The sequence below is a fragment of the Neovison vison genome, chromosome 6 (assembly GCF_020171115.1).
Source record: "Neovison vison isolate M4711 chromosome 6, ASM_NN_V1, whole genome shotgun sequence".
Classification (NCBI taxonomy): domain Eukaryota; kingdom Metazoa; phylum Chordata; class Mammalia; order Carnivora; family Mustelidae; genus Neogale; species Neogale vison.
Genome location: NC_058096.1, coordinates 32167275 through 32193651, shown reverse-complemented (window position 1 = coordinate 32193651; position 26377 = coordinate 32167275). Strand labels below are relative to the sequence as shown.

The 26377-nt window shown below is 37.6% G+C and overlaps 1 protein-coding gene across 5 annotated transcripts in view; it reads left to right on the top strand.

Annotated features, from left to right (window-relative positions):
* ROBO1 (roundabout guidance receptor 1) overlaps positions 1-26377 on the top strand; it is a 1191004-nt gene that overhangs the window by 654985 nt on the left and 509642 nt on the right. For 4 of the 5 annotated variants that reach the window (XM_044251142.1, XM_044251145.1, XM_044251149.1 and 1 more), the window contains exon 3: positions 9285-9389. In XM_044251142.1, coding sequence (XP_044107077.1) covers positions 9285-9389 — 105 coding nt within the window. The remainder of the gene's footprint in view (positions 1-9284; positions 9390-26377) is intronic. The other variant, XM_044251144.1, reaches the window with a different exon arrangement.

The window sequence follows — 26377 nt, the reverse complement described above, 5'->3', positions numbered from 1 at the left end:
GGACTTAATTTTCATTAAGAATTGCTAACTGATCATTTTAAAGTGGACTTCTAATTTGAATTCATTATAATAATAGCCAACATTTACTGACTTCTTAGGTGTCTGGGACCACAGGAAGTTCTTTACAAATATTTGCTTATTTAACCCTCATTACATTCCCATGAAATACATACTATGACTCCACATTTTTTAGATGAAGAAAGGAAGACTCCCCCCCCAAAAAAAAGGTAAAATAACTTGTCCAAGTTCACAGAGTTAGCTAGTGGCCCTTAAACATTACACTATATTGAACACCTAAGTAAGTAAGTAATAATATACACTTAGTTGCAGTAATTCCAAAATGCTAAGTAGATTACTTGATAATTTGAATTTTAGGGAATCATATGGGTCTTACTTGAATATCACTTAACATGTGAACTCACAGCAGTGATCAGAAATGTGCTTTATTAACATACCTGAAGGAAGTGGTAACAAATTCATATATGATGGGGAAATAACACTGGTTAAAGGATAAGGAGGTCTGAGGTTTGATTCAGAATCTCAAATGAGATCTTAAAACCCCAAACCAGATTTCTCCATCTACAAAAGAATGATGCTGTTTCTTTTTGATCCCCCAACATCAGTTTAGTGGTATGGAAGGAGTACTCTATTAATTCAGGTACCACTATTGTGTCATTTCTTTCCTTTAAAATGTGAGCTGTAGCTGTTCCTGCAACGAGGGCAGCTGGGGGCACCACCTGTTAACTAACTTCAAGCACCATTTAATTAGCCTATGTTGAAGTTACCGTATGCTTTGACTGGAAGGGAGTGGAACAGTAGCAGATGCTAAGCACAATAAAAGAAAAGCAGTTGAATACCAGGGCAAAGTGGGTGGAGAGAATAACAAAAAATGTCAACAGACGGAGAGAGCCAGAAATACTAGTAAAATGGACCGGAAATTAACTCTCACAAATAAAGTTCAAGGGAGCAAATCTCTGCAGATTAAATTCCATCCCACCAAGGTATCTGTCACATCAGATGTTATTGAAGATTCGATCTGAGCATTTTGAACAAATGCAAACTTCAACTAGACAATTGGCTTAGTTTCTGATTATATAAAGAAATGGTCATCACTCACTATTCCCATGAAAACTTTCATGACTTTCTTAGACCAAACATTCCGGCGGCAAATTAAAACACATGTTGCCATGATGAAGCATAATTTTCCCAATTATTTTTAAGAGCTCTACTTTGTCAGTGTTGCCACTGGAAGAAATCTGGAAACAAATGGTTTTAAAATTATGAGCGTTTCTCCATCAATAGAATGATTTCCATACTGAAGGCATTTTGTCTTGTTTTGTCAAATTAAGTTGAATTTAAATGAGTTAAAAGCTTCTTCTCTGACATTTGTATTCTTCTGAGTTACTGGCTTACCCACTAATGCATTTACCTTCCTAACATTCAGTACTATATTTTATGTTAATAGAATTTGTCATATATAAATAAATATATATATATATTTATTTGTTTTTTATTTTTTTTTTTTTTTATTTATTTGAGAGAGAGAGTGTGAGAGAGAGCATGAGCGAGGAGAAGGTCAGAGAGCGAAGCAGACTCCCCATGGAGCTGGGAGCCCGATGTGGGACTCGATCCCGGGACTCCAGGATCACGCCCTGAGCCGAAGGCAGTCGTCCAACCAACTGCGCCACCCAGGCGTCCCAATATTTATTTGTTTTTTAATGTAATTGTTTAGGTCTCTATTACTTAATCAGATTTTATCAATTTGTATAACTGGATGTGACCCAAATTAGCTCAAACAAAATGGAACATGAGAATTTTCACATAGCTCTTCTTTTTTGTTTTTTTTTTCCAGAATTACACTTTTGGCAAATTCAGCCATAGAATGTGGTATTGCCAGATATTGATTCCCAATCTGTGTTACATCACTTCAGTATCAAGCCTCTCAGAAAAAATGTATTTCATTCATTCATCAAGATATACCTGAATTTATATCTATATCTGAAATTCTCAACTCAGAGAGTCCATAGAACCAAAATACAGTTCACCAACCTGGCAATATTTAAATGCCTTTCCTGTTTATTTATATTGTGATTTATTTTGGTTTTAAAAATTATCACTATTTATTACACTTTCCTTTGTAACCAGTTTACTATGGGGGAATATTTGTAAATCATCTTTTTTTAATAAGAAAGAAAATTTTCACTACTAAATCCTTCATTTTATTTAAGTTAAACAAGATTTTCTTTCCTAGAGTATATATTTATATAGGGAAGCCTGGAGGGAGAAATGTATTATTCTATCAGCAATAGTGACTTGCCAAAATGTAGTTTTCAATTAGACTTATAGGTAGATACGTAGACAAAATATCTAATGACCAATGATTATCATTTTAGATACATAAGTATATAACAAAGCCCTAAATAAGAAAATAATTGATATTCATTGTTTGAGAAAAATTACCTCCTTCCTAAACTCTTGACTCCAGTAAAACTATGCCTCCGTGTTTCACTCAGTCATTTAACAAATATATATTGGTTAGCTACTCTGTGCTTAGCACTGTGCAAGGGGCAGGCATATGAAGATAAGTAAGACATGCCCCTGGTCTAGTTCCCTTAAACTTATACCAGAAGGAAAATCTTTGCTGTTGAAGAATAATTTTTTAAAAAGTAATTGTCAAAAACATCTGAATTCATGGAGTGCCTGGGTGGCTCAGTCGGTTGAGGGTTTGCCCTCGGCTCAGGTCATGATCCCAGGGTCCTGGGATCGAGCCCCGCATGGGGCTCCCTATTCAGTGGGAAGCCTGCTTCTCCCTCTCCCACTCCCCCAGCTCGGATGCCCTCTTTCGTGGTCTCACTTTCTCTGTCAAATAAATAAAATCTGGAGGGGGGGGGAGAATTGCATGAGAAAATAGATATACCTAAAAAATAACATAAGTTATATGCTTTTAAAAAACTAAAGTATGTTGTAAATATTAGTTGTGACTATAATCAGTACAGTTTTTACTTCTCATTATTCACACAAGATTTATTCAGTTACCCGATCACCTAAACTAGAAAATAAGGAAAAGCACTAACATATATTTTGAGATCATTGTATGAAATCTACTTTTTCATTTAATACAATCCTGGCATCTCAGGTCATGAGTTATAATTATCTACTCTCTCATGAAGACTATTTTTCATTTACTCAAATACCAAACCACTCTGAATTTGTTGTTTTGTTCTGTTTTGTTTTGTTTTTGAACAGTGTTGGATGATAAAGTCTTCAAATTTAGGAATAATCATCCACTCACAAAAAATTTATTTGAATACATATATATGTCAATTTTAACATTTTGGTTTATTTTATCTAGAAACAATTTTTTTACAGTCATTATTCACATAGATCATTATAATCATGGCTCTTTTATTTTTTGAAAGAAAAATAAGAAAGCAACCTTGATTTTCCTTGTAATAGCAAAATTGGAAATAGTTGTAATACACTGTTTTCTATGTTACCATATTGCTGCTTAAAAGAATAGATTTCACTCAACATTTTGTAGCACAGTTTTAGAACTTGATGCATATTAAATTTAATGTTCTATACCATATAGATTACTGAAAAAGTCATTCAGTCCTCATTCTTATTTAAGAATTCCAAGTGAATTCTTAATTCTCTGAATTATTTTAAATAGGTACTACCTAAAACACATACTGATTTTTTTTCCCTCCATCTCTGTAACATAATTCTTATTTCTTCCCTTATTCCCAGTTCAGAAAAATGGGGCAAATAATATTGTAGCTTCCACAATTATGTTGACCACATATGATTAAAACAGAAGTTTGAATTTAACTTTAGTTTGATCTTGAAAAATTGTGACAGATATAAAACTTCACAAACATAGTTTTTGTACTTAATTCTGTAATTCATTGCCTGGGTTTCTAATTAAATGTTCTCAGTACTCCATTTAAAGTACCCATTGCCTGCATTCCTCTTGATTAGTAGGAAAGAATCAATGAGAATTGATCCAATTTGTAGAACACAATTCTCATATTGATAGTAGTTTATATTCATTTGCTTTTCCCTAATCTTTTATTAATGGTCATCTTCAAAATGTCAATTAATGCCAAAACCCTGCACAGTGATAATGCAAATCTATAAGGAAACCAACTTGACACATTACAGTAGGGCAGAAGGAAGAAGCTATTATTTTTGATGTATCTTTACATTGCTGAAGATATGGAAAGAAAAGAAGCAGATGAAAACTCCAGTGTTTTGACTGTGAATTTAAAACTCAACTTAAAAATTAAAGATAAATGAGTGAAATTGGATTTAAATAATAGGGTCTTCTCTTAGGCCTCTACGTTTCTGCACTATAACACTGGCTATCATAGCATGGTGAACGATTTAGAGAAATGGGGGGTTGAAAGGTAGTACAAATATGAGTATTGATGTCATTGCAATGAGGTCACCAATGAAAGTGAAGCATCAGCACATGACTTTCTGCTGCACATTGTAGAGAAAGCTTTAGACCACTCAATCTTCATCTACCATCCTCTAAACTTCTTGGAATGTTTTTCGTAATAGAATGAGCAATTGTTAATATTATGCCATATTTGCTTTAATCTTCTCAATATACTTTTTCTGAACCATTTGAAAGTAAGTGAAAGATAATTCACCCATCAATTATTATACATGGGTATGCTAAGGAATGTATATTTTCTTTTTCGGTAGATTTTAAGTTGGGTCTTAAGTCTTGACAGAAATCAGAGCAAACGTTTTTAGCATGGATGCTTTATAGATGATGCTGTATATTGTATCACATGATTGGCCTCACACTCTTCTTTCCCCACCGTTGGTGGATACTAAGCTTGATTACTAAGTTCAAGTGGGAACTGCTAGATCTACCCATTATAAAAGTATACTTTCCCCTTTGCAGTTAGCAGATAATCTCTGGGGTGATACTTTGACCCCGTGAAGTGTGTTGTCCCCTACCATTTTTCACCTGATAGGTTTAGTACCCATCGATGATGATTGTCTGAATGAATATTTTATCAGAGGTTGCAATGCAATGATTTTTCTAATTCAGAGTTTCCATTATAATTTGATATAGGTGTTGGAGACATCTCAATCAAAGTAGAGTTATACAGATTAACAAATTTCAAATTCACACTTAATTTACCATTAAATAAAAATTTATCACCTTTAATAAATGTTATATTTAAGGATAAAGTTTCCTAAAAGACATAATCTCCATTGTAAAGAAAGTTATTGATCTTTTCTTAGAAGCTATAGATCTTTATTCCTTTTTGTTATTGTTGTCACTTTTATTAAATCCACAAAAGACTGCTGCAAGATGGCTGCCTCACACATAATATGTCTTCTATAAATAAAATATATATTATTACATGGTTATGCATAATTTTATAAATATATAATATAACATTTACATATTACAGATTTAACTTTGGCATACAACCTACTCCAAAAAAAGATAAATAATAACAAAAATTAAAATAAATCAGGTAGCAACATCTGTAACAAGAAGTCTGTGGGCAAGAGTTCAGTTTTAACCCCAAATACTAACGTCTCGCTGAATTGTAAAATATTAAAAATATAGTACAGTGATGACTTCCTTAATATAGATAGGGAATATAAGAAAGGAGAACGTTGAAAGAAAAGAGGATGCATTCAGTGTTTCGCGAGAGAAGGTATGAGATTTCTTGGAACCCTCATGAAGTCAAATAAGCAGTGGACACAAGGTTTGGTCACTGGTAGAACATCCAATTAAGAAATGTGGAAGTTGTATCATTTTATCAAAAAAAAAAAAAAAAAGGGAGTTTTAGTCATAAGCCACAACGAAGATCTCTACAGAGAGCCTGGGGAGCAAAGAAAAGACAAAGACTAGAGCCCTGTGAAACACAGGTATGTAAGGAAGCGTGGGAGGGAAACAGGCTTTCATAGATAAGGTTTCAGTTCTTTTGGGCCCCGCACATTAGAATTGGAATTAGAATCTAGAAAACAGCATTTTTTTTAAAATCTAACGTAAAATAAAGGTCTTAATTGTCAAATTGGAATTGGTTGCCTTAAACAGCTCTGAAGGCCAAATGACCCCTAAATTCAGAAGAATTTGTCTATCTGATAGAAGGTTGTAGTGAAGGTCCATCTGACATGTTTCCAACCCTGAATGTCTATGATGTTATGATTTAAGACTTCCTTTTATATTGGAAAAAAAAATGCTTTCTATGCCTTTACAGATCCTGTAAAGTTAATTGAAGTTAATTTATAAGGAGTTTTTTTGTATTTTCAAGTTGTTTCGGATTGAGAGCCAGTAACTTAAGTGAGATCTGCATTCTTGGTTGCCAGGTGTTTATTAATTCATTTATTATCTTAAAGGGGAAAAAAACTGGGTAAGTCTGTAGAACGTTGCAGGTCCAGTGCAAGGGGATGGGTGTACCAATGGGAAGCAGATTACCTGACCCTGGGGAATTCAGTCTGATGGGGATGTCAGGCACGTAGAAACTGCCCCTCCCCCACCCTTTAGTGACAGTTCCTCTCCAGATGTGATGGCAGCTTTCATCAGTCGCAGCCACACCTACATCAATTCAAGTCTGGATGGCCCTAAATTCAATCCTGGGGTACAAGAAGCCCTCCCTCCTTCAAACACTGCAAGCACTATGTAATCTCTTGTCTCATTGTGTTCTATTCCATGGCTCACATAATCAATACTCCTTAACAAAAAGTTTAAATAAATATCTTAGGACCCTCTCTAAATCAGTCCTAAATCTCATGCGCAGTGAGTCAAGGGGTTATTTCCTGTTATAGTTATCTTTTGACTTGAAGGGAGAAGAAAAAAAATGAGTGCAGTTAGCCAAGATGGCATCTTTTGTTCCTAAGGTCTAGCATATTGTTAATTAAAAGCAGTGCTGGGTAGACGGAATGTGCTTTGTAGATAGGATAGGATCCATTGATTACTGCAAAGTCTATTCTTTCTTGAGCCTAAGAAGGGGTCAGGAGGGTGATGGGTGGGGACAGGAAAGTGAATTTTAAAAAACAGTCAGGAGAAGTTAGACATGGGTGAGAAATTCTCCTTGAGACAGATCTAAGTATCTAGTTTGAAATGATATTGAACTTTCTTTCCTCGTTGCTGTTGTTTTTGTAGTATCCTCCTTTTCAGGGAACATCCAATAACAAAGAATGCAAATGTCCTAGGATAGTGTGTTGTCAAACTGAGTTCACGCTGTGGATGTGGAGAGATTTTTATTTTATTTTTAGCAGAGTGATTGCCAATGTATGCATCTGCATTAAATAACACAGTCCCTCATAAATTAAAGGTAGTATTTCCTCTGAAAAGCTGCATTGGTAACTAAAAGTAATGACTCTGAAAAATTAAGGTGACTCTAAACGCTTCATATCTTTTAACACAATATTGTGGGTAAGAAGGGGAGGTCTCCTTAATAGCCTTTTTAAAAGCCTCAAAAAACAGAACCTTCTATTTATCTTCCTGTATCAGCCTCTTTTATTTGGTTAGTTAGCTTGAGCAAGGTTACACAGTTTGCGGCAGAACATTGTGCTAACACTGGGGAAAAATACACACAAAAAAACGCCCGTTTCCCCTTGGCTCTTACTGATGTGACTTAAAACTGCCTTAAACAATTAATGCATACAAATAAGTTAACAGGCTTGGAGGGAGTGGGGGGCAGGGGTGTGTGTCACAAGTGGACCCTTTTCCTGCTCTACCACTTCCAGACTTGATTTTACGGATAAATCTGACAACAGCCATCACTGGAAAAGTAAGGATGAATACAGCAAATAATGAGCATTTCCTTTTAGTCTGTGCAGATCCGCACCTTTTTTTTTTTTTTTCTTCATGTGAGCCACATCAGGTTAATTATATGACACAGGAGCTGGAGAGGAGAGGCAGGGAGAGAGAGTTAGGTAAAGAGGCTACATGCAAAAAAAACAAAAAGTGGCTCACATTAGATTTTGCATCCGCTTTTAAAAACTTCTAAATCATCCCCGGAGAGCTATGTGTACGACCAAATGTGTCAACCTAGCTAAAAAAAACTAGCTGGGGCACAGAATTAATGACCTCCGTGATGTTTCTAGAGGGACATTACCTGCGTGTACTTGCTGCCTCGTTCATAAGTGACACACTTTTTTTCCTCAAGTGCACAGCTGGGCTCCCTCCCAGCGCAGACCGAGAAATTCTCTGCAGATGCTGTTCGAGGTGATAAAAAGCCTGCAGAACACCTCCGCGTGCATGACCTATGACTCTACGGTATTCGGTTTAGGAGGTACACACTTGGCTTTTATTGTGTCTGTGCCTGCTTATCAGCTGCGAAGCTAGATGCTCTGCTCCTGCTTCTCGAACACGCAGAGATTTGACCTACAGTGACGCAGCACTCGGGAAACTGGTCGTGGTGTCGCTGGGCTTGTGCGCATAATTTAGGCTGCAACTCAACTTCTGGATGTTAGAACTTGAGTGCTTAGCCTCCGTTCTAAAATTCTACCTGGGAAAAGTCACACGCAGTGTGAAAAGCGTAAAAAGCCTTCCTTTTATTCTAGACAAACAAGGATAAGGGAAGGAAAATACTTCTCTGGACGGTTGTCCCATAGACTCTCGAGCCAGTGGGGAGGTTTTAAAATCTCCAACCCGAAGTGTCCGAAGTGAAATGTTGTTTTCCTCACACCTTCATTGCAGCAAATTTAACTCCGTCCCTTAAGATGACGAATTGTTGCCTTCCAAAGGGTGTGAGGCTGCACGCTGCTTTCTTTACTGTTGCTCAGGAGAAGTATGACATTTTTATCATCCACCCCGTTATTTGACAAGACCCTATTTTTCCCCACTCCCCCCCCCACCCATATGAGGTACAGTCCCCTGAGTCTGTAATTGGCAGGAGAGGAAGCGATGATGGGGAGTGATCACAGTCAATAGCTTTGATTAACAATAAGGTGGAAAATTAGCAATGCTAGCATTCAGCCACCCTGCCCTCTCCCTCCTCCATATGCTCCCTCAGTCCGTGCTGGCGGCCTCGCAGAGGGCAGTCAGAGCCCTCCACCAGCTTCAAGTGCAGCAAAGGTGCAGGCAGAGCCGAGAATTAGGGAAATTCAGGAGAAGCAGTAGAAACTGTCAGCCAGAATGCTGAGCCCTCCGTGCAGCTTACTGTGCTGCAGGAGGGGCAAGGAGGAAGTGTGCTGTGTGTTGTCCTTGTGTGTTTTTCTGTCACATGTGGATTTACTTGTGTCCGGACATGCTGTGATCGAAATGGCAACTACCTTTACTCCTGTGACCCCATCAGCAGCTCTGGTGTTGTTTCCGACAGACCCTGAAGACCTAGAGAGGGGGAACGACAACGGGACGCCAATCCCCACCTCTGATAACGATGACAATTCGCTGGGCTACACAGGTAGAGTGTTTTCTTTCCCGAATACTAACTGTTCATGCCTCCTAAAACGCCTCCCTCTCCATCAGTCATCAACCACCTGTGTAAAATTATCTCCTCATTGCTGCTTCCCGCTAACAACCTCTACAACTTCTGGTCCTCATTTTCCAGACGTCATTCTTCAGCCGGGAGGTCATATTGCAAAAGTCAACTCTTGGGGGAAAAGAAATGTAACCTTAAGCGCTGCATGCTTTCTTGTTGTCTAGTTTTAATATAAAACAATGCTTCTCAGCCTGAAACTGGGATACGGCTCACTTGTGTAGGCAGATCATGTAATAGTATCTTAGAGATTTAATAACTGACCTAATTGCTTTCTAAAGAAATAAGGCTACCTGCAAGTAATTGGGTTTCAAAATTATCTGTAGTTTTTGTCTGTTTGTTTTGGTTGCACTTGTAGTCTCGTGAACAACAGAAAACAAACTCTTAACAGGAGTAATGCAATCATAATGACCAACTTATGTTTCGGGATTGTGTTTGCATGGACTTATTGTTTGTTACCTTATCTACGAACCACGATTTAAGTAGATGCATGTGTACACCGGCATGAAAGTAAAAATTAACTAACTGGATGTGCTGGAAATAATTCGTATTAGGAATGTCTAAGAATGATTGCCTTGCAAATATATAAGTGTTTCAGGCAGAATTTTAAGTGTAGTTCTAAATATAATCATGGAAGTTACACATCTAACTGAGAGAATTTGACTGCAACTTCAGATAAAGGCAAAGAATATGTCACTTATAGCCCACTGACTCAGATAATGATGTAATAGAGGCCTTATGGTAATAGCAACTATTTAGTATGTACTTTTCATTAGTTGTTATTAGCACAGTGCTCTGTAGACTGCTAGGTTGTGAGCTGTGGATCCGGAGCGGGGGCGGGGGCGGGGGGGGGCATGTGAGTGTGAGTGTGCGTGTGTACGTGTTGAGGCAAATGGAGTTAAAGGTAATGGAGAAGTCTTCTGTATCATTACAATCTTACAGATGACTGTGTTAGGAAGAGACTCATCCAACAGACACATTTCACATGGTAATAAGCTGCTACTTTAGAAGCAGCCTCGCTATTTTCCTGGAAATAATTTTCTCCCACATTAATCTCCCCCTTTACACAATTTCAGGTTTTAAGCAGTTGGAATAAGGACCAAAATTAATAACGTCTTTAGAAACAATTTAATATTTATTTTACTTCTGTCAGCCTTCTGGACAACTCACTCTCATTTCTCTCTTCTCTTCCACCTGAGAACTGAGATAAAAGGACAAATCAGAGCCCATCGGGGGTGAGATGGTGAGGGAGCTGGTATGATCCTTTTCCAGAAACTTAGCTAGCACAAGGGTTGTAAATGTCATTTCTTAATACCATAAATACCAAGGAAGTCCATCTGTCAGAAAGGAGGAAGGGGAGGTAGTGTTCTTTCTCATGGGTATCCTCGTTTGCCAGGGCATCCTACGTGTATTCCCTTGTGCTCACCCAGTCTAAACACCTGCATTGTTTACATACTCTAATAGGGTTTGCTCTTTGTCTTTAATGGATTCCCTGAAAATTATTTATCTCCAAAGCATAAATCATGCTGGAGCGTTGAATTAAGAAAACTTAAGTAACAATACATTTAAGACTAAGTGGAGCATTTAAAACACTTTTTATTTCTATTTATTTATCTTCCTTAGGTTAATCAGTAATCAGATTTCTGCTATTAAACAGATCCGATGAATTATTATGAGGTAATGAACTCATAAAATTATCTTTATATTCTACAAGGGAACTAATTAAAGCAGCACATTAATGTGATGTGACTGGAAGACAATCTTCTGAATAATTTTGTTCCAGAGACTATAACTGTTTGTGAACTCTAGTAGCAAACGAAGCCATTCTGGATATTTTGTTTCAGTAAACTCTTGATTAGTCAAGAACCTTTTTTCTACTATATGAATTAAACATGCTATTTGTCTCTTTCACTTGCATGTTGACCATTTCTTTGCCCATTAAAACCTCCACTGGCAGTGATGAGAAAATTTAAATAGAAAAAAATGGGTTTTGTTATTTAGGAATAACAATTATAAAGATCTCAGTTAGCTCTGAGGTGAAAGGAATCATGCAAAGTATTACTTGAAATTACCAAGGGATTTGTTTTGTGTGCATATGTGCAGGGGTGTGTGTGTGTGTTTGTGTGTGTGTGTATGAATTCCCTTTACTCTGATCACATGAAATTGAGTTGATAAAATCTTCATAGCAGAGGAAATTCAGTTCAGAAGGAAGTGAGATGATCTGTCTACTCAGGAACATTTTTACACATTTAATGTAAATTGTTTATGGTATATCTGGAGTTTAGAAACTCTGGCTATAGCAGCAAGAATATTGTTAGAAATAAAAATATAAATATTAAGCAACATAGAGACTATACAAAGTGGTTGTCAAATAAATCACTGATATGACTTAGTTGCAAGGTGAATGTTTGTGAGAATTAATAAGTAAATGCATCGGGTATTATTTGAGGGGTCTGTATATTTTGCACATATCACAAAACAACTGTGAAAATTGGATGCACCAGACGTTTATTTTGTAGTACATGTTGCTTCACTTCATTGAGCTGACAAGTGAGACTTTTCTCTCTTCCCCTAACATACATGTATATGAAGAAGAAAAGCTTCCCAGAGGAATTTGTACAATTCCAGAAAACATTTTGGAGTGAACATGAAACAGTCCCAAAAGGAAATCACCAGTTCACTAAACTTCATATTCATACCCCCCAATTCTCTTTTTTTGACCACCATAGAGAGTATAATTTCCACTGCAAGCTAATTTGTCACTACATCTGCTCCACTACTCAAACCATTTGGGACCATTACTATCAAATTGGCCCATCAAAGTAGAACCCATGGATCTCGGATCATACATACAAATTGATATTTTTATTCATGATCTAGTTAATGAATGGTCATCTCTTATCAGTAGTACTTGCTGCTTAAACCATATGCCATACTGATCTAAATGGTATAAGTATTCCTTTTCAATTCCTTGTCTCCTTACCTTCATCAGTCACAATATTATAAAGCCAAGTAGGGTTTGAAAACATTTCAGTCTCTCTTTTACTAACCCATAAATGCAAAGCAATTTCTAAAGTGGCATGGTGATGTGTTATTAAAGTGGACTTGTGTGTTATTTAGACAAGTAGACCATTTCCTGTTTAACCAAGCATGTCATAAATATTGGGGATTATTTAACAGTTCACAATATATAGCCTTTGTTGCAAGAACAAGTAAGACAGGGTTTCAGAGCAACACTTTGTGGGGTCAGACACACATCATTCCAAAGAGGCTGAATATGTAATCCATGATTTTTTTTTAAGGAACTTGAAGAAAGTACATTATTTTTGATTTCTGAAAGTGCACATGGTATTTCACAAATAGGGGAAAAATTAAATAATATGTGTAAGAATATTGAGATGTCTGATATATACATGTAATCCATGAAGATCTTTAGTTAGTGTCAAAAAATTTGAAGAGACTTTATTGATACATAAAATGTCAGGGAATAAGTGGGAGCTACTAACTTCCTAGTAGCATTCTTAATCTTTTAGAAAGCAGTAATTATTAGTTAGAAAAGAAATGAATTTTATCCATTTTTTTCTGAGTACCAAAGAAGTCAATTTTATTTGTGAATGTTGAAAGTATATCATTTGTCTCCACTTTAGATAATAAAAAAACATATCCTGTTTCCATAGGTCTGTTTTAAGGATTACACTTCTATATTTATGGTAATATTATGGAAGCATAGCTAAATGCAAATTTAAAAATCCTAAAACTGAATAATCATCAGATTCATGTAGGTATCAATTTAAGTTAAAATCTAGCCATGGAAGGTCAGAAATTCCAGAGTTATCTCAAACAGGCATAATAGAGTTTTCTACCCCTTAATACTAACTCCAAGTAAAGTTTGGTTATAATTCTGTTCAAAAGGAAATAAAATATATGCTCTCTTATTAGAAAAAATCTAGAACAAATTAGTGTGTTTGCCCATATACTCTTGAATAGCAACCCCCAAAACATATTTTGCCTCATGTTTTGAAATCTTGACAAGTAACTATGAACTGAGGGAGACATTGATTCTTCTGAGACTCTACATTCTTAATTGCATAGTCTCACAATTAAGATCAAACAAAATTTCCATCATGGCATGTGCATTTTTTACAAATGTATGTATTGATACTAATAACCAGCCCTTATTATCACTTCATGTATACAGTGTAATTTTCTGAACACGTTACCTGATAGTAACTCATTTAATCCTTATTACCATTCGCTTGGGAAGGGGTCGTTATTAAGAGTAACAGTGCCTAATGTCTGCCTCAGGATTCTAGAACAGAAATAGTCCCAAATTAATTATACTTTCTCCAACATTACAGAGGTTATGAGAGGTTGTTGAGGTTGTGGCTACAAGCTACATTTGAGTACACAGTTAGAAATTAAGTAGCTCAGGCAGGCTCCTAAGCAACACCACTATTCTGGTCATCAATATTTTAGGGCTCTTCTAATTCTTATCCTAGGTTCATTATTATCACACCAACTGATGCACATATTTTCTTTAAAAAAATCAAATAGGGCAAAAGCTTTAAACAAAAACAAGGGGGTCATATTTCACCTTCCTATCCTTGAGCCTGCTTCCCTTAATGACTTTTCCTTCTCTTTTAGATGTGTCTTCTGATGGTTTTTTATTTTTAAATAATATACATCCACAAATGATTCTTGATATGTCAGTTTTAGACATTTTTTTTTACTCCTTCTCGTGCTAGCACATTCTTTGTTAAATTAATAGTCTATATTGGTATGATGAAGCAAATCATCCATAGGTGAATCTACTGCAGAGCCAAGTAAAATACTATAATTGCAGTTGTATGTTAGTCTTTCCTTGTAGGAGATCATTTATTTTCTGCAGTTAATTGCATTTTTTAAGCTTCCTAAATGCTTAATCCTACCCAATATTCCACCAGCCTGAGGTTTTTTCCAGATATATTCCTCACTGAATACCTTCATGCTTTTGTCCCGAAGTGAATGGCTTCTCTTTAGATCTGGGGCTTTTTTCATCCCTTGTTTTTGATGGATCTCCTATTTCCCAGATCTCATGTCTTCCTCTTTTCTGGTTTATCTCCGCATTAAGAAAATCCTTGTCTCCAGAAAACACATCATAATAGAATTTGAAATGCCTCAAAAATCAAGAAATTTTACTCGGATGTGTTTGTGGTGGTTTGTCCATTTTTGCTTCTTGTTTATTTGCTTTTCTTCCTTATGCTGGGTACTTGAGGGGCCTTGAAAATAGGAGAATCATTTATCTCCATTACGGGAAATTTTCTTAAATTATTTTTTGAGAATGCCAATCTCTGCCCTGGAATTGCTGTTAGGCAGTGGACCTCTTAGGTGGATTCATTAAGTCTCTTTTCTTTCCTAACTTCTAATTATTTGTCATTTTCCCTTCAACTTTCTGGGAAACATTCTTTTTTTTAAGTTTTTATTTAAATTCTAGTTAGTTACCAGATGATGTAATATTAGCTTCAGATGAATAATATAGTGATTCAGCACTTCCGCGCATCACCCAGTGCTCATTAGAGCAAGTGTCCCCCTTCATCCCCGTCACCTGTCTAACCCATCCTGCTGTCCACCTCCCCTCTCCAGTAACCATCGGTTTGTTCTTTATAGTTAAGAGTCTGTTTTTTGGTTTGCCTCTCTCTCCCTTTTTTTTTTCTGGGAAACATCCGATATTGATTGTCTACCAATGCTTTTATTTTTTTATTTTTTTTTTTTTTAATAATGATTTCCTTTCTCTGCATGGAATTTTCAGCCTTTTTTTTTTAATTTTTTTTTTTAAAGATTTTATTTTATTTATTTGAGAGAGAGAGACAGTGAGAGAGAGAATGAGCGAGGAGAAGGTCAGAGAGCGAAGCAGACTCCCCATGGAGCTGGGAGCCTGATGTGGGACTCGATCCCGGGACTCCAGGATCACGCCCTGAGCCGGAGGCAGTCGTTCAACCAACTGCGCCACCCAGGCGTCCCCTACCAATGCTTTTAGAAATATTTTGCATTTGTTTATTGCATGTCAAATTTCTGAAAGCCTTTTCTCATTCCCCAATATTTGAGCTTCATAAATTGAGATTTCAAGCTAATTTTTCTGATTCTAGTCAACTGCCTTTTCTATTATATGCCTACAGCTCCCAAAATATGAATAAAGTGGTAGAAATCTACACAAAAAAAGTTAGTTTTCAGGTGAGGAAGTGAAAACCCTTATAGCTATCATGATTTAACCAAGATAGTATAAATATTTAGCAGTAAAGACTTATTATCTCCCAAATCCTGTTTTTAAGTGTTTTTTCTAACTTAAAATTCTTCACAGAATTGCTAGGAAATGAGAAAATGCAGGAAAATAAACTGAATAAAATAAAACTAACACTATACTTTAGTAGTAACATACTTTTTTTAAGATTTTATTTATTTATTTGAGAGAGAGGGGGGAAAGCAGGAGGGGGGGGAGGGGCAGAGGAAGAGAGAGAAGCAGACTCCCCGCTGAGCAGGGAGGCCGACAGGAGGCTTGATCCCAGGACCCTGAGATCACCACCTGAGCTGGTCAGACACTTATCAGACTGAGCTATTCAGGTTTCCCTAAAGTCCCTTATATTTGGCTCTAGTTAATAACATGCTAATTTACAAGTTCATGTAAAATGCCCATCTTACTCTCTATGAAATACCTAGATAATCATTTATTCATTTACTTAAACAAAATTCACATATTGAGTATCTGCTCTGGGGAGAGCCTAGTACTAGGTACAAGGAGGTATATAAGACCTAAGCCCTGTTAAAATCAACATCACACATGACTCCGCTCAGATCATCATATCTGGTGGCTGCCTCATTAACATGCTATTTGCCAACTTGTGCATTAATTGTGAATTAATTGGTGTATAATAGGACATTTTAAATTTTTCTTGGGGGACATGGGTGGCTTAGTCAGTTAAGTGTCTGACCTTGATTTCGGCTCAAGTCATGATCTCAGGGTGGTGGGATCAAGCGCCACACGGGGCTCCGTGCTCAGTGAGGAGTCTGCTTGTCCCTTTCCCTCTGCTCTTCCCCCTCCCAAATAAATAAATAAAATCTTTAAAAAATAAATACAAATAAATGCATTTCTTAAAATAATAGATTAAGCCATTTCTACTTGCTAGAGACACACACTGGGAATAATATATAATACCACATCAATTTAACCATCGAGGTAGTCTTAAGTAGTTAAGGAAAAAAGATACATGTTTTTTCTTTTCCCCAGAATTATAAAACCATCAAATTTGTGATTTTTTTTGAAGATTTTATTCATTTATTTGTCAGAGAGAGAGTGAGAGAATGAGCGAACACTAACAGGGGGGTGAGGGACAGAGAGAGGGATAAGGAGGCTCCCGGCTGAGCAGAGAGCCTGATGTGGGACTGGATCCCCGCACACTGGAATCATGACCTGAGCCCAAGGCAGAGGCCCAACCGACTGAACCACTCAGGCGTTCCCCAAATTTGTGATTGTTTTGAGTGACCTTAATTATTAGGCAACTTTGCTAGTTTTCAAAAATGGGAAAGGAAGCAAATAAGACAGAAGATGGGGATCGTGGGTTAAATTCCTGTATAATACTCCAAAAGTCTTCTCCCTAAATTGAGAAAAAAAGGTTTCATTTTCACAATTACTGACCATAGAGAGCAGATATGCCGACTCTGTCTTCCCAAAGCTTAAGGGACATGGGACATGGAAGCCCCAAGTAGATTTGAGCCTTAATGGGTGAGCCTGGTGGTGGGTATTAAGGATGGCACGTATTGCGTGGAGCACTGGGTGTGGTGCATAAGCAATGAAACTTGGAACACTGAAACAATGAAATAAAATTTTTTTAAAAAGAAGAAGAAAAGGAAGAAGAGGAGAAAAAAAAAAGTAAGCTGAACTTGAATGGCAATAGGATTCTATGAAAGAGCAGCCTAAAGCAGTTTATCTCAATAATTTTTTTTTAACTTAAGGAAATTATGGAATGCCTGGGTGACTCAGTAGGTTGAGTATCCAACTCTTAGTTTCAGCTCAAGTCATGATCTCAGGAAGGTGAGATGAAGTCCCACATAGGAGAGATTCTCTCTCCTTCTCCCTCTGCCATTCCTCCCCAATAATATTCTTTCTCTAAATAAATAAATCCATCTTTTTTTTTTAAATTAAGCAAATTTTATGTTGTCCTTACATTGGTGACACTAATTCTAATTGATGTTGACTAGGGTATGGACTGTTATACTTAGTATTTGATAATATTTTCAGTGTGGAAAACTTTGCAGTTAGATATTTTGATTTTCTATGGTATGAGAGGAGAGAAGACAGTGTCTCAACTTATATAAAATGGAAAAGCTTTGATTTTTATAGGAAATTGCATTTCATTTTACATCAATTAAAAATTCAAGTAGAGAAATATTTTTTTATTTTTATATATGTATATTTATTCATATTTATCACAGAAATGTATTTAAATTTTATTGTTTCCTTTTTTTTAAATTTTTTATTTTTTATAAACATATATTTTTATCCCCAGGGGTACAGGTCTGTGAATCGCCAGGTTTACACACTTCACAGCACTCACCAAAGCACATACCCTACCCTCCCCAGTGTCCATAACCCCACCCCCCTTCTCCCAACCCCCCTCCCCCCAGCAACCCTCAGTTTGTTTTGTGAGATTAAGAGTCACTTATGGTTTGTCTCCCTCCCAATCCCATCTTGTTTCATTTATTCTTCTCCTACCCATCTAAGCCCCCATGTTGCATCACCACTTCCTCATATCAGGGAGATCATATGATAGTTGTCTTTTTCCGCTTGACTTATTTCGCTAAGGATGATACACTCTAGTTCCATCCATGTTGCCGCAAATGGCAAGATTTCATTCCTTTTAATGGCTGCATAGTATTCCATTCTGTATAGATACCACATCATCTTTATCCATTCATCTGTTGATGGACATCTAGGTTCTTTCCATAGTTTGGCTATTGTGGACATTGCTGCTATAAACATTCGGGTGCACGCGCCCCTTCGGATCACTACGTTTGTATCTTTAGGGTAAATACCCAGTAGTGCAATTGCTGGGTCATAGGGCAGTTCTATTTTCAACATTTTGAGGAACCTCCATGCTGTTTTCCAGAGTGGTTGCACCAGCTTGCATTCCCACCAACAGTGTAGGAGGGTTCCCCTTTCTCCGCATCCTCGCCAGCATCTGTCATTTCCTGACTTGTTGATTTTAGCCATTCTGACTGGTGTGAGGTGGAGAAATATTTTTTATGAATAGTTTTGATTGGTGGAGAAATATTTTTTATGAAGTTTTGATTTGAATCTTTGAAAGAATACCTTGATTTTTAAAATATATCCAAAGTGGCAAATTTTAAACGTATAGAGATAAGTAAACACACTCAGAAAAATAAAGTAGGTTGACATTCTTTAAGTATGCTGATGTCCCAAAGACAGAACACCTGTAGATAATAAAGAATTCAGATTAAAAGTTTTTAAGAGAAATTTTAATAAAAACTTTTTAAAATCCTATGTCATTACAGCTACACAAAGCAAATACCTTATTATCTGGATAATTCAATAAGAATCTTTATTTAACCAGCAATTTATGCAAGACAATATTTTAGCTTAACTATCCTCCACAATGCTTACAGAGGCCTGGCTTTAGAAATGATTCCCTACTGGGACACCTGGGTGTCTCAGTCAGTTAAGTGTCTGCCTTAGGCTGAAGTCATGATCCCAGGGTCCTGGAATCTAGTCCTACGTCGGGCTCCTTGTGGGAGGGGAAGCCTCCTTGTGGGAGTGGGGAAGCCTGCTTCTCTCACTGCCTGCTGCTCCCCCTGCTTGTGCTGTCTCTCTCTCTCTCCCTCTCTCTCTCTCTTTCTCTGATAAATAAACTTTAAAAGGAAAGAAAAAAGGAAGGAAGGAAGGAAGGAAGGACGGACTCCCTGCTAACCCGGAAAGATATGCCACGGGCCCAAAGCCTTCTCAATGGCGCACATCAACGGCGTGACTCTCGATTTCCAGTCAGACGCTGTCAGGACACAGTCACGGATGGAGTCTCATTCCTGCAGTACTTTCACTTTATGCTGTAATCCCATACAAATCATCCTCCTGCTTTTTTGTTTTGGATTTTTCTGACTTATAAAAAGGAAATAATATTTGGTGACTGACTAATTTTTTGGAAATGAAAAGATAATTGGCTAACTCTTCCTAATCTCTAATTGTTAGAGATAATTTTAGGCAATGACCATTTCTAATCTTTATATTTATTCCTATAGAACTTTTGCAGAATAGTTCTTGGACATTAATCTATCTTCAGCTCATGGTCAAAATTTAATACCTAGAAGGCTATGCAACCAGCACATAAGTGTTTGCTATAAAAATAAAATATTCGGGACACCTGGGTGGCTCAGTTGGTTAAGCAGCTGCCTTTGGCTCAGGTCATGATCCCAGCGTCCTGGGATCGAGTCCCACATCGGGCTCCTTGCTCAGCAGGGAGCGTGCTTCTCCCTCTGCCTCTGCCTGCCATTCTGTCTGCCTGTGCTTGCTCTCTCCCCCTCTCTCTCTCTGATAAATAAATAAAATCTTTAAAAAAAAAAATTCTACTATTATTTTACATTGCTGCAGAGAAACTTTTGAATCAGCTACATGTTGATATCACAGCTATAGGTGAGTACTATAGCAAGTAATATATACCATCAAGTAAAATTAAAATTCCCAAGGCAATTCAAGATAAGTGTCCCAAGGCAACGCAACAAAAATGTATGTTTCATTAAGGTATGATGCAGTGCGGGGGACTCTTCAGCATAATCATTCAGATTCCCCAAGTAATGATATGCCACCATGATATCGGCTTCCATGATTATCATAGCAATAAGAACAATCATGAGCTGACTTTAACAGTTTCTACACAGAAGTGACTTCTGCTCTTTTATTCATTCAGAGAGTCACATGGACACACCTAGCCAACAAAATAGGAAAGTGCAATCCAACCATGGCCCTTGGAAAATGGAGAGCTAGAAAATACTTGGAGAAGAACACTTCTCACTACCAGACTAGCACTGAAGAAATAAGAAATTGGTCATTGGTTCAGAACATTTGCCCCTTCCTTGAGGAAAGAACTGTAACTTCATAAGGCACCCAAATGGTTCTGTAACTAAATATACTGAATAGTCAGTCCTTTCTTTCAATTCATTGTTGAAAAAAAATTTCTCTGTTCAAAAGCCATGTTATGCATGATAAACTGATACAGAACCAGGCATCCAGTAATTGCACAGATGGTGGGTCTGGCAAAAGCATGGTGGGAAAGAAAGAATTCATTCATAGATCTATTCCATGAAGATATATCACTTCTCCCTCTCCACTGAGAAAGGAGTTCAATATAATTATCCTACCACCAAGTCGGCGGGATGGACCTCATCCGCTATTGCGCCATGTAGATGCAATATTAGGTAAAATGCCCATTACTCTATGGGCAGATTGGGCTGTCAATGGTATTGGTGGTGCTTCACATTTGTTGAGAATAATACTATGTCTTTTAAACCCACACAAAACTTCTCTTCATGCTACTTGAACACTCTGTTCATGAGCAAATTGTGCAAGCAGTGGGACAGTGAAGGAAGGAGCTAAATGACATCTGGGTCAACACTGCTACCTGTTTATTAAGAAACTCCTATGCAACACATGTTCAATTTGTAAGTGTCCCCCCAGTACACCTGTATCAATTCTGAATTCATTTCAAAGGATCCATCTCACAGTCTTTTGCCCAGATTTTCTTGTTTCATATTCGTCAAACTTCTCCCTTCTAACACCCCAAACAACCACTCAACCTTTAGCTACTATTCCTAAATCAGCCTAGGTCCGTATCTCTCATCATCTCTCCTTCCAAGTAAAATGGATGACCAGTCATATCACTTGAAGTTCTTCCCACAGTAAAGATTTACTTTCCCTGTAGTCCTTCATGGCACTCCTCTGTGGGATTCCATGCAGCCGCAGCCCACTTCCAACCAAGGCCAACATATCATGCAGAACTGAATGAATACCCAGCTTAGTTAATTCCCCCATCAACTGATAATGAGAAACACACTAAGTAGCTGTGTGTACGGATCAAGGAAGAGGTGGCAGTGTAGCAGGAACGCATCATGGATGAGAGCTACTGGCAGCATTTTGTGCTTTCAGAAACTAATTGAGCCTCCTCTTACTCTGTCAATGTCCCTTCTCCTGGATCATCTCATGTGGCTTTGCATACCCAACTTTCTGACTTAGGGGATCAACATCACCCAGTTGATGATGGTTGCATGAACTGGGCGGGAGTTTAGATTCCCTTAATCGGAATGCTGTCACAGCTAGACCCAAGTCTCCAAACAAAAACTAGATTAAGAAAATTAACTGTTTTCCAAAGAGGTCATTGCTTTTCTCTAAAGCCATAGGTGTTCTATGCTGTGATTCTACTATCAGAATATCAGAAGCACCATACAGCATCCCATCATGGCAAAACTGGATTTACTCATCAGATAGCCCAAATAAGAGAGATGTTTTGCAGCACAAGCTGGATTAGTGGAAGAGTCTTCTCTTGCTCTGGGTCACACTCCAGATGAGTAGCTTTATGGGTAGCTACCAAATAGGAAGGGATAGCTCACCTAAATATGGTATATGTTTCCTCTGTTATCCAAAGATACTAAGCAAGAAGACACTTGGCTTAAAAATGTAGGTCAAGGAAGAACCATTTATCTTTCACCTTGGTGAGAATATCCTGACATGACTTGACCCCACAAATTCACAGGGATAGTATGCAGAAAGGTAAATTTTTAGGGATAAGCCTCCCATCCTTTGAAACATGTGTGCCTTACAAAGATATATAAAGTAACTGCTGTTTACTGCTCACCAAGATCTATGGGCAAGATTTCAACAATCTAGTGGACCAGGATTTTGGTTTGGTGAGAGTGTTGTGATAAAGATTCCAGAGAAACAAAGAGAGAAAGTTGATGTAGCCCTTATGAAAGGTAGTGAATATATAGTACCATACCTACCAAAATGAAAGCAAGATTATTCTTGTATTGTTCATTTACTGGAGAAAGAGATATGCATTTGCTGTAATAGTAGATGCATTTTTTGTGTGATGGTTTCTGTTGATTTTCTCTAGCAAAGAGACTTTAACATTTAAATCTTCATCTGATTATATATACAATAATCATTGTCATTCTCAGAGACCTCTCTTTTGTACAAGACAAAGGAAACCTTAATTGGGATAAGATAAGTACAAACACCCACTGTTTATTTTAAGTCCCTGAAATTGACACTAACTGACTTATGTTTTCATAGAGGACATGGCATTTCATTTGATTTTTTGATTTTATATAGAGTGACAATTCTAAGGGCTTCCTATTATTTTTTTTAAGTGCTCATTCAATGGATAAGGATGCGGGAGACAATGTATTATTCTGCTAATTGTTGATTCAGCTGTATATTCAGTATCTGGGAAGATTGTCACAGATGAATTTTCAGACACACCAGCAGATGCGCTTGGGATAAAACTAAGTCATATGACTAATGAAACACAATAGTGTTCTGCGTTTATAGTTGTTTCTTTCTTAAGATTTATTTATTCATCTGAGAGAACATGTGCATGAGCTATGGGAAGGGTAGAGGAAGAGAAAGAGAGACAATCAGAGCTGAGCATGGAGGCTGGCAAGTATCCCATGACCCTGGGATCATGACCTGAGTTGAAATCAAGAGTCCAAAGCTTGACCAACTGAGCCACCCAGGCACTCCTTAACATATCAAATAGTCTGCATTTCTCTTTCTTTAAATCAGACATCTTGGTAAATAGACTTCTTCTAGGGAAGTCCAGAAAGAAACTTATAGTACATAAATTTGGTGGTATCACGTGGTCCTTTTTCATAACCACCTGGCCTCTCCTATGTTTATGGGGTTCCCAGCCTGTGCATTGGGCAAGGGCTCATGATCTGGTGTTGGGTGATGGGTCATGACTATCCAACACGTGACCCAAGTCATGTCTTTTTCACCACACCTAGATTTTTTTTTTTTAATTTAAACTCAATTATACTTCGGTAACTTCACAACAACTTCAGTTCTAAGAATCATCATTTGTCATCCACAGCAAAATATCACTGGGAGTCCATTGACTACTGAAAAACCATACACGCTTTGTCTTTGTCTTTGGTAATTAACTGCTACCACTTGACCTTGGCCACTCCATAACCATCTCACCCACTCTAAGATCAGAGTTAATTATAATGGCAGGGCTTCCTAACTTCATGACTAGCCTACAGAGAATGAACACCAAGCTTGTTAAGGATCGAGGAGGTCCTCTCTCAAGGGTAGTACCAAATGCCTTGCTAAAGGGATTGTTTCCTGGGTCCTTTTAAAAGACAGAGTAAGAAGATGAGTAAGTATATCACAAATGATAAATCCACTCGAACATTTGAATCCCTCTGCAGCAGCACAATAGAAGTATAATGCCCATCACAGATGTAAGGCACATGTTACTTTTAAATGTTCTAGAAGCCATATTTTAAAACACAGTAAAAAGAAATAAATGAAATTGTTTTTAACATTCTATATTGTTTAACTTAATATTATAAGATATTATTTCAATATGTAATCCATACAAAAATTATTATTGAGATAGTTTACATATTTTTGCCCAATTTTACACTTAAAGGACATCTTGATTTGGATTAGCCACATGTCAAGTGCTTGATAGCCACACGCATTCCTCCCTCTCCATGATGCCAAAGAATTTCTGGCATCTAAATTTTATTTACTAAACACATCATTTGAGTATAAGTTTCAGTCCATACAAACCATACAGCTAGAACCACTTCCAGCTGTTCAAACTAGCCCTTTGATTCTAGAACTCTGCTCAATCCAACCATATTAATAAATGCAGACACTTTAAAATTATTTTTCTCCCTTTTTTGGTCCAGTGCATTTAGAATCATATCCCATAGACATTCTCCAGTTTCTGTTGGTATAAATTAGCAAAATCCAGTAAACATCTTTCTGAGCTAAGTAGCGTAGCTGTAACCTGTTGGGAAGCTGATCTTCGCTTTGGAGATAATCAGCATTAGATTGGAGTGCATGGGGAATGGGTATCCTTTAACATAGTAACTACTATGTAGTAGTACAGAGTAGTAGTAGTAGAGTAGTAATACAGAGTAACTACTATGTAGTACATAGTAACTACTCTGTAGTAGTACAGTAGTAGCTACAGACTCCAAGCACGGTGATCCAGCCTTATCTGATGAGAAGAAAGGGCTCTACCTCCTGGCAAGGAAAAATCAGTGGAATTGGAGGGGTTTGGAGTGCTCAAGTAATCTGAACCCTTCAATATAATTCCATCCATTTTTCAGGTTCCCACACTTTTCCCAGTCATTGCTCTACATTTTCACACGAAAAACCCCTCTTCAGCAATACCGAGTCCAAATTTTAGCTCTCATGGCCCCGAGGCTACAAGTCAACAGACATTCTCTATGCCCCTGATTGTGCCGTGAGCCAAGAATTTAAAATGCCTCATGTATCCCTTCGCTTAATGATTCTATGCAGTGAGAAGCAGACAGCCCACCTGCAAATCCTTGTATTCTTTACTAAGGCTATAATAGCCTACTGTAAGAAACATTCAGGTCACCAAAGCCTTGCCTCCGCTGGTACTCCGTGCCAGGTGACCACAGGTGACACATCGCAGTACACATATGTCACTTTATATTACAGACAGACAGGATCTCATTTCCCTTTTTTATTTGTATTTGCATTTTTATTTATTTAACTAATAGAGATATGATTGGCATATGACATTATGTTAGTTTCAGGAATACAATATTCAGTATTTGTATATATTGCAAATGATCACCACAATAGGTCTAGTTAACATCCATCACCGCAGGTAGTCTTTGGTTTTTTGTGGTGAAAACTATTAAGATTTACTCTAAGGTCTTATTTCCTACTTGCATTCAGATTTCAGTCACTTGAAATCACAAATCACACTTCAAATCATACAGGTAATAAATCCCAGATTCTCATTCTGAAGGACCCGTGGCCAGCATTAGCCTCCACTGGTTGGTGAGTTGAAGATAAAGAAGTCAAAAATTACTCTAGACACATTAAGAGAGGATTTAATACAGGCAATTACATGCTTACAAAATCACCAGGAAAAGAGATGCTGGGCCTTTAAAATAACCCCCTGGAGGGGCACCCGGGTGGCTCAGTGGGTTAAAACCTCTGCCTTCGGCTGAGGTCATGATCCCAGGGTCCTGGGATCGAGCCCCGCATCGGGCTCTCTGCTCAGCAGGGAGCCTGCTTCCCTTCCTCTCTCTCTCTGCCTGCCTCTCTGCCTACTTGTGATCTCTCTCTGTCAAATAAGTAAATAAAATCTTAAAAAATAAATAAATAAAATAAACAGAGGACTCTTGATTTTGGCTCAGGTCATGATCTCTGGAACCTGGGATGGAGCCCCTTGTTGGGCTCCCAGCTGAGCAGGGAGTGGGCTTCAGGATTCTCCCTCTCCCTCTGCTCCTCCCCCACACTTGTGTGTGAGCATGTGCACGCTCTCTCTCTCTCTCTCTCTCTCTCTCTCACACACACACACACACAAGTATACATAAATCTCTAAAAAATAAAATAAAAGAACCCAGAGGAGAGATGAGCTCAAGAAATCCACCAGTGAGGCTGTTTCACCTCACTCAGTCAAGAGGAACATGGCAATGAAAATTCTTTACATCTAACACTTCCAAGTCTGTCAATAGCCAGTAACTTACATATTCTTTCTCAAAGTATGAAGTGTGCCCAATTCACATTCACTGTGACCATTTACATCTAGTGGGCACTTAGTGCTATTCATTTGTTCATCCTCTCCTAGAATCCTCATGAAAGCTGACAGAGTGTGTTT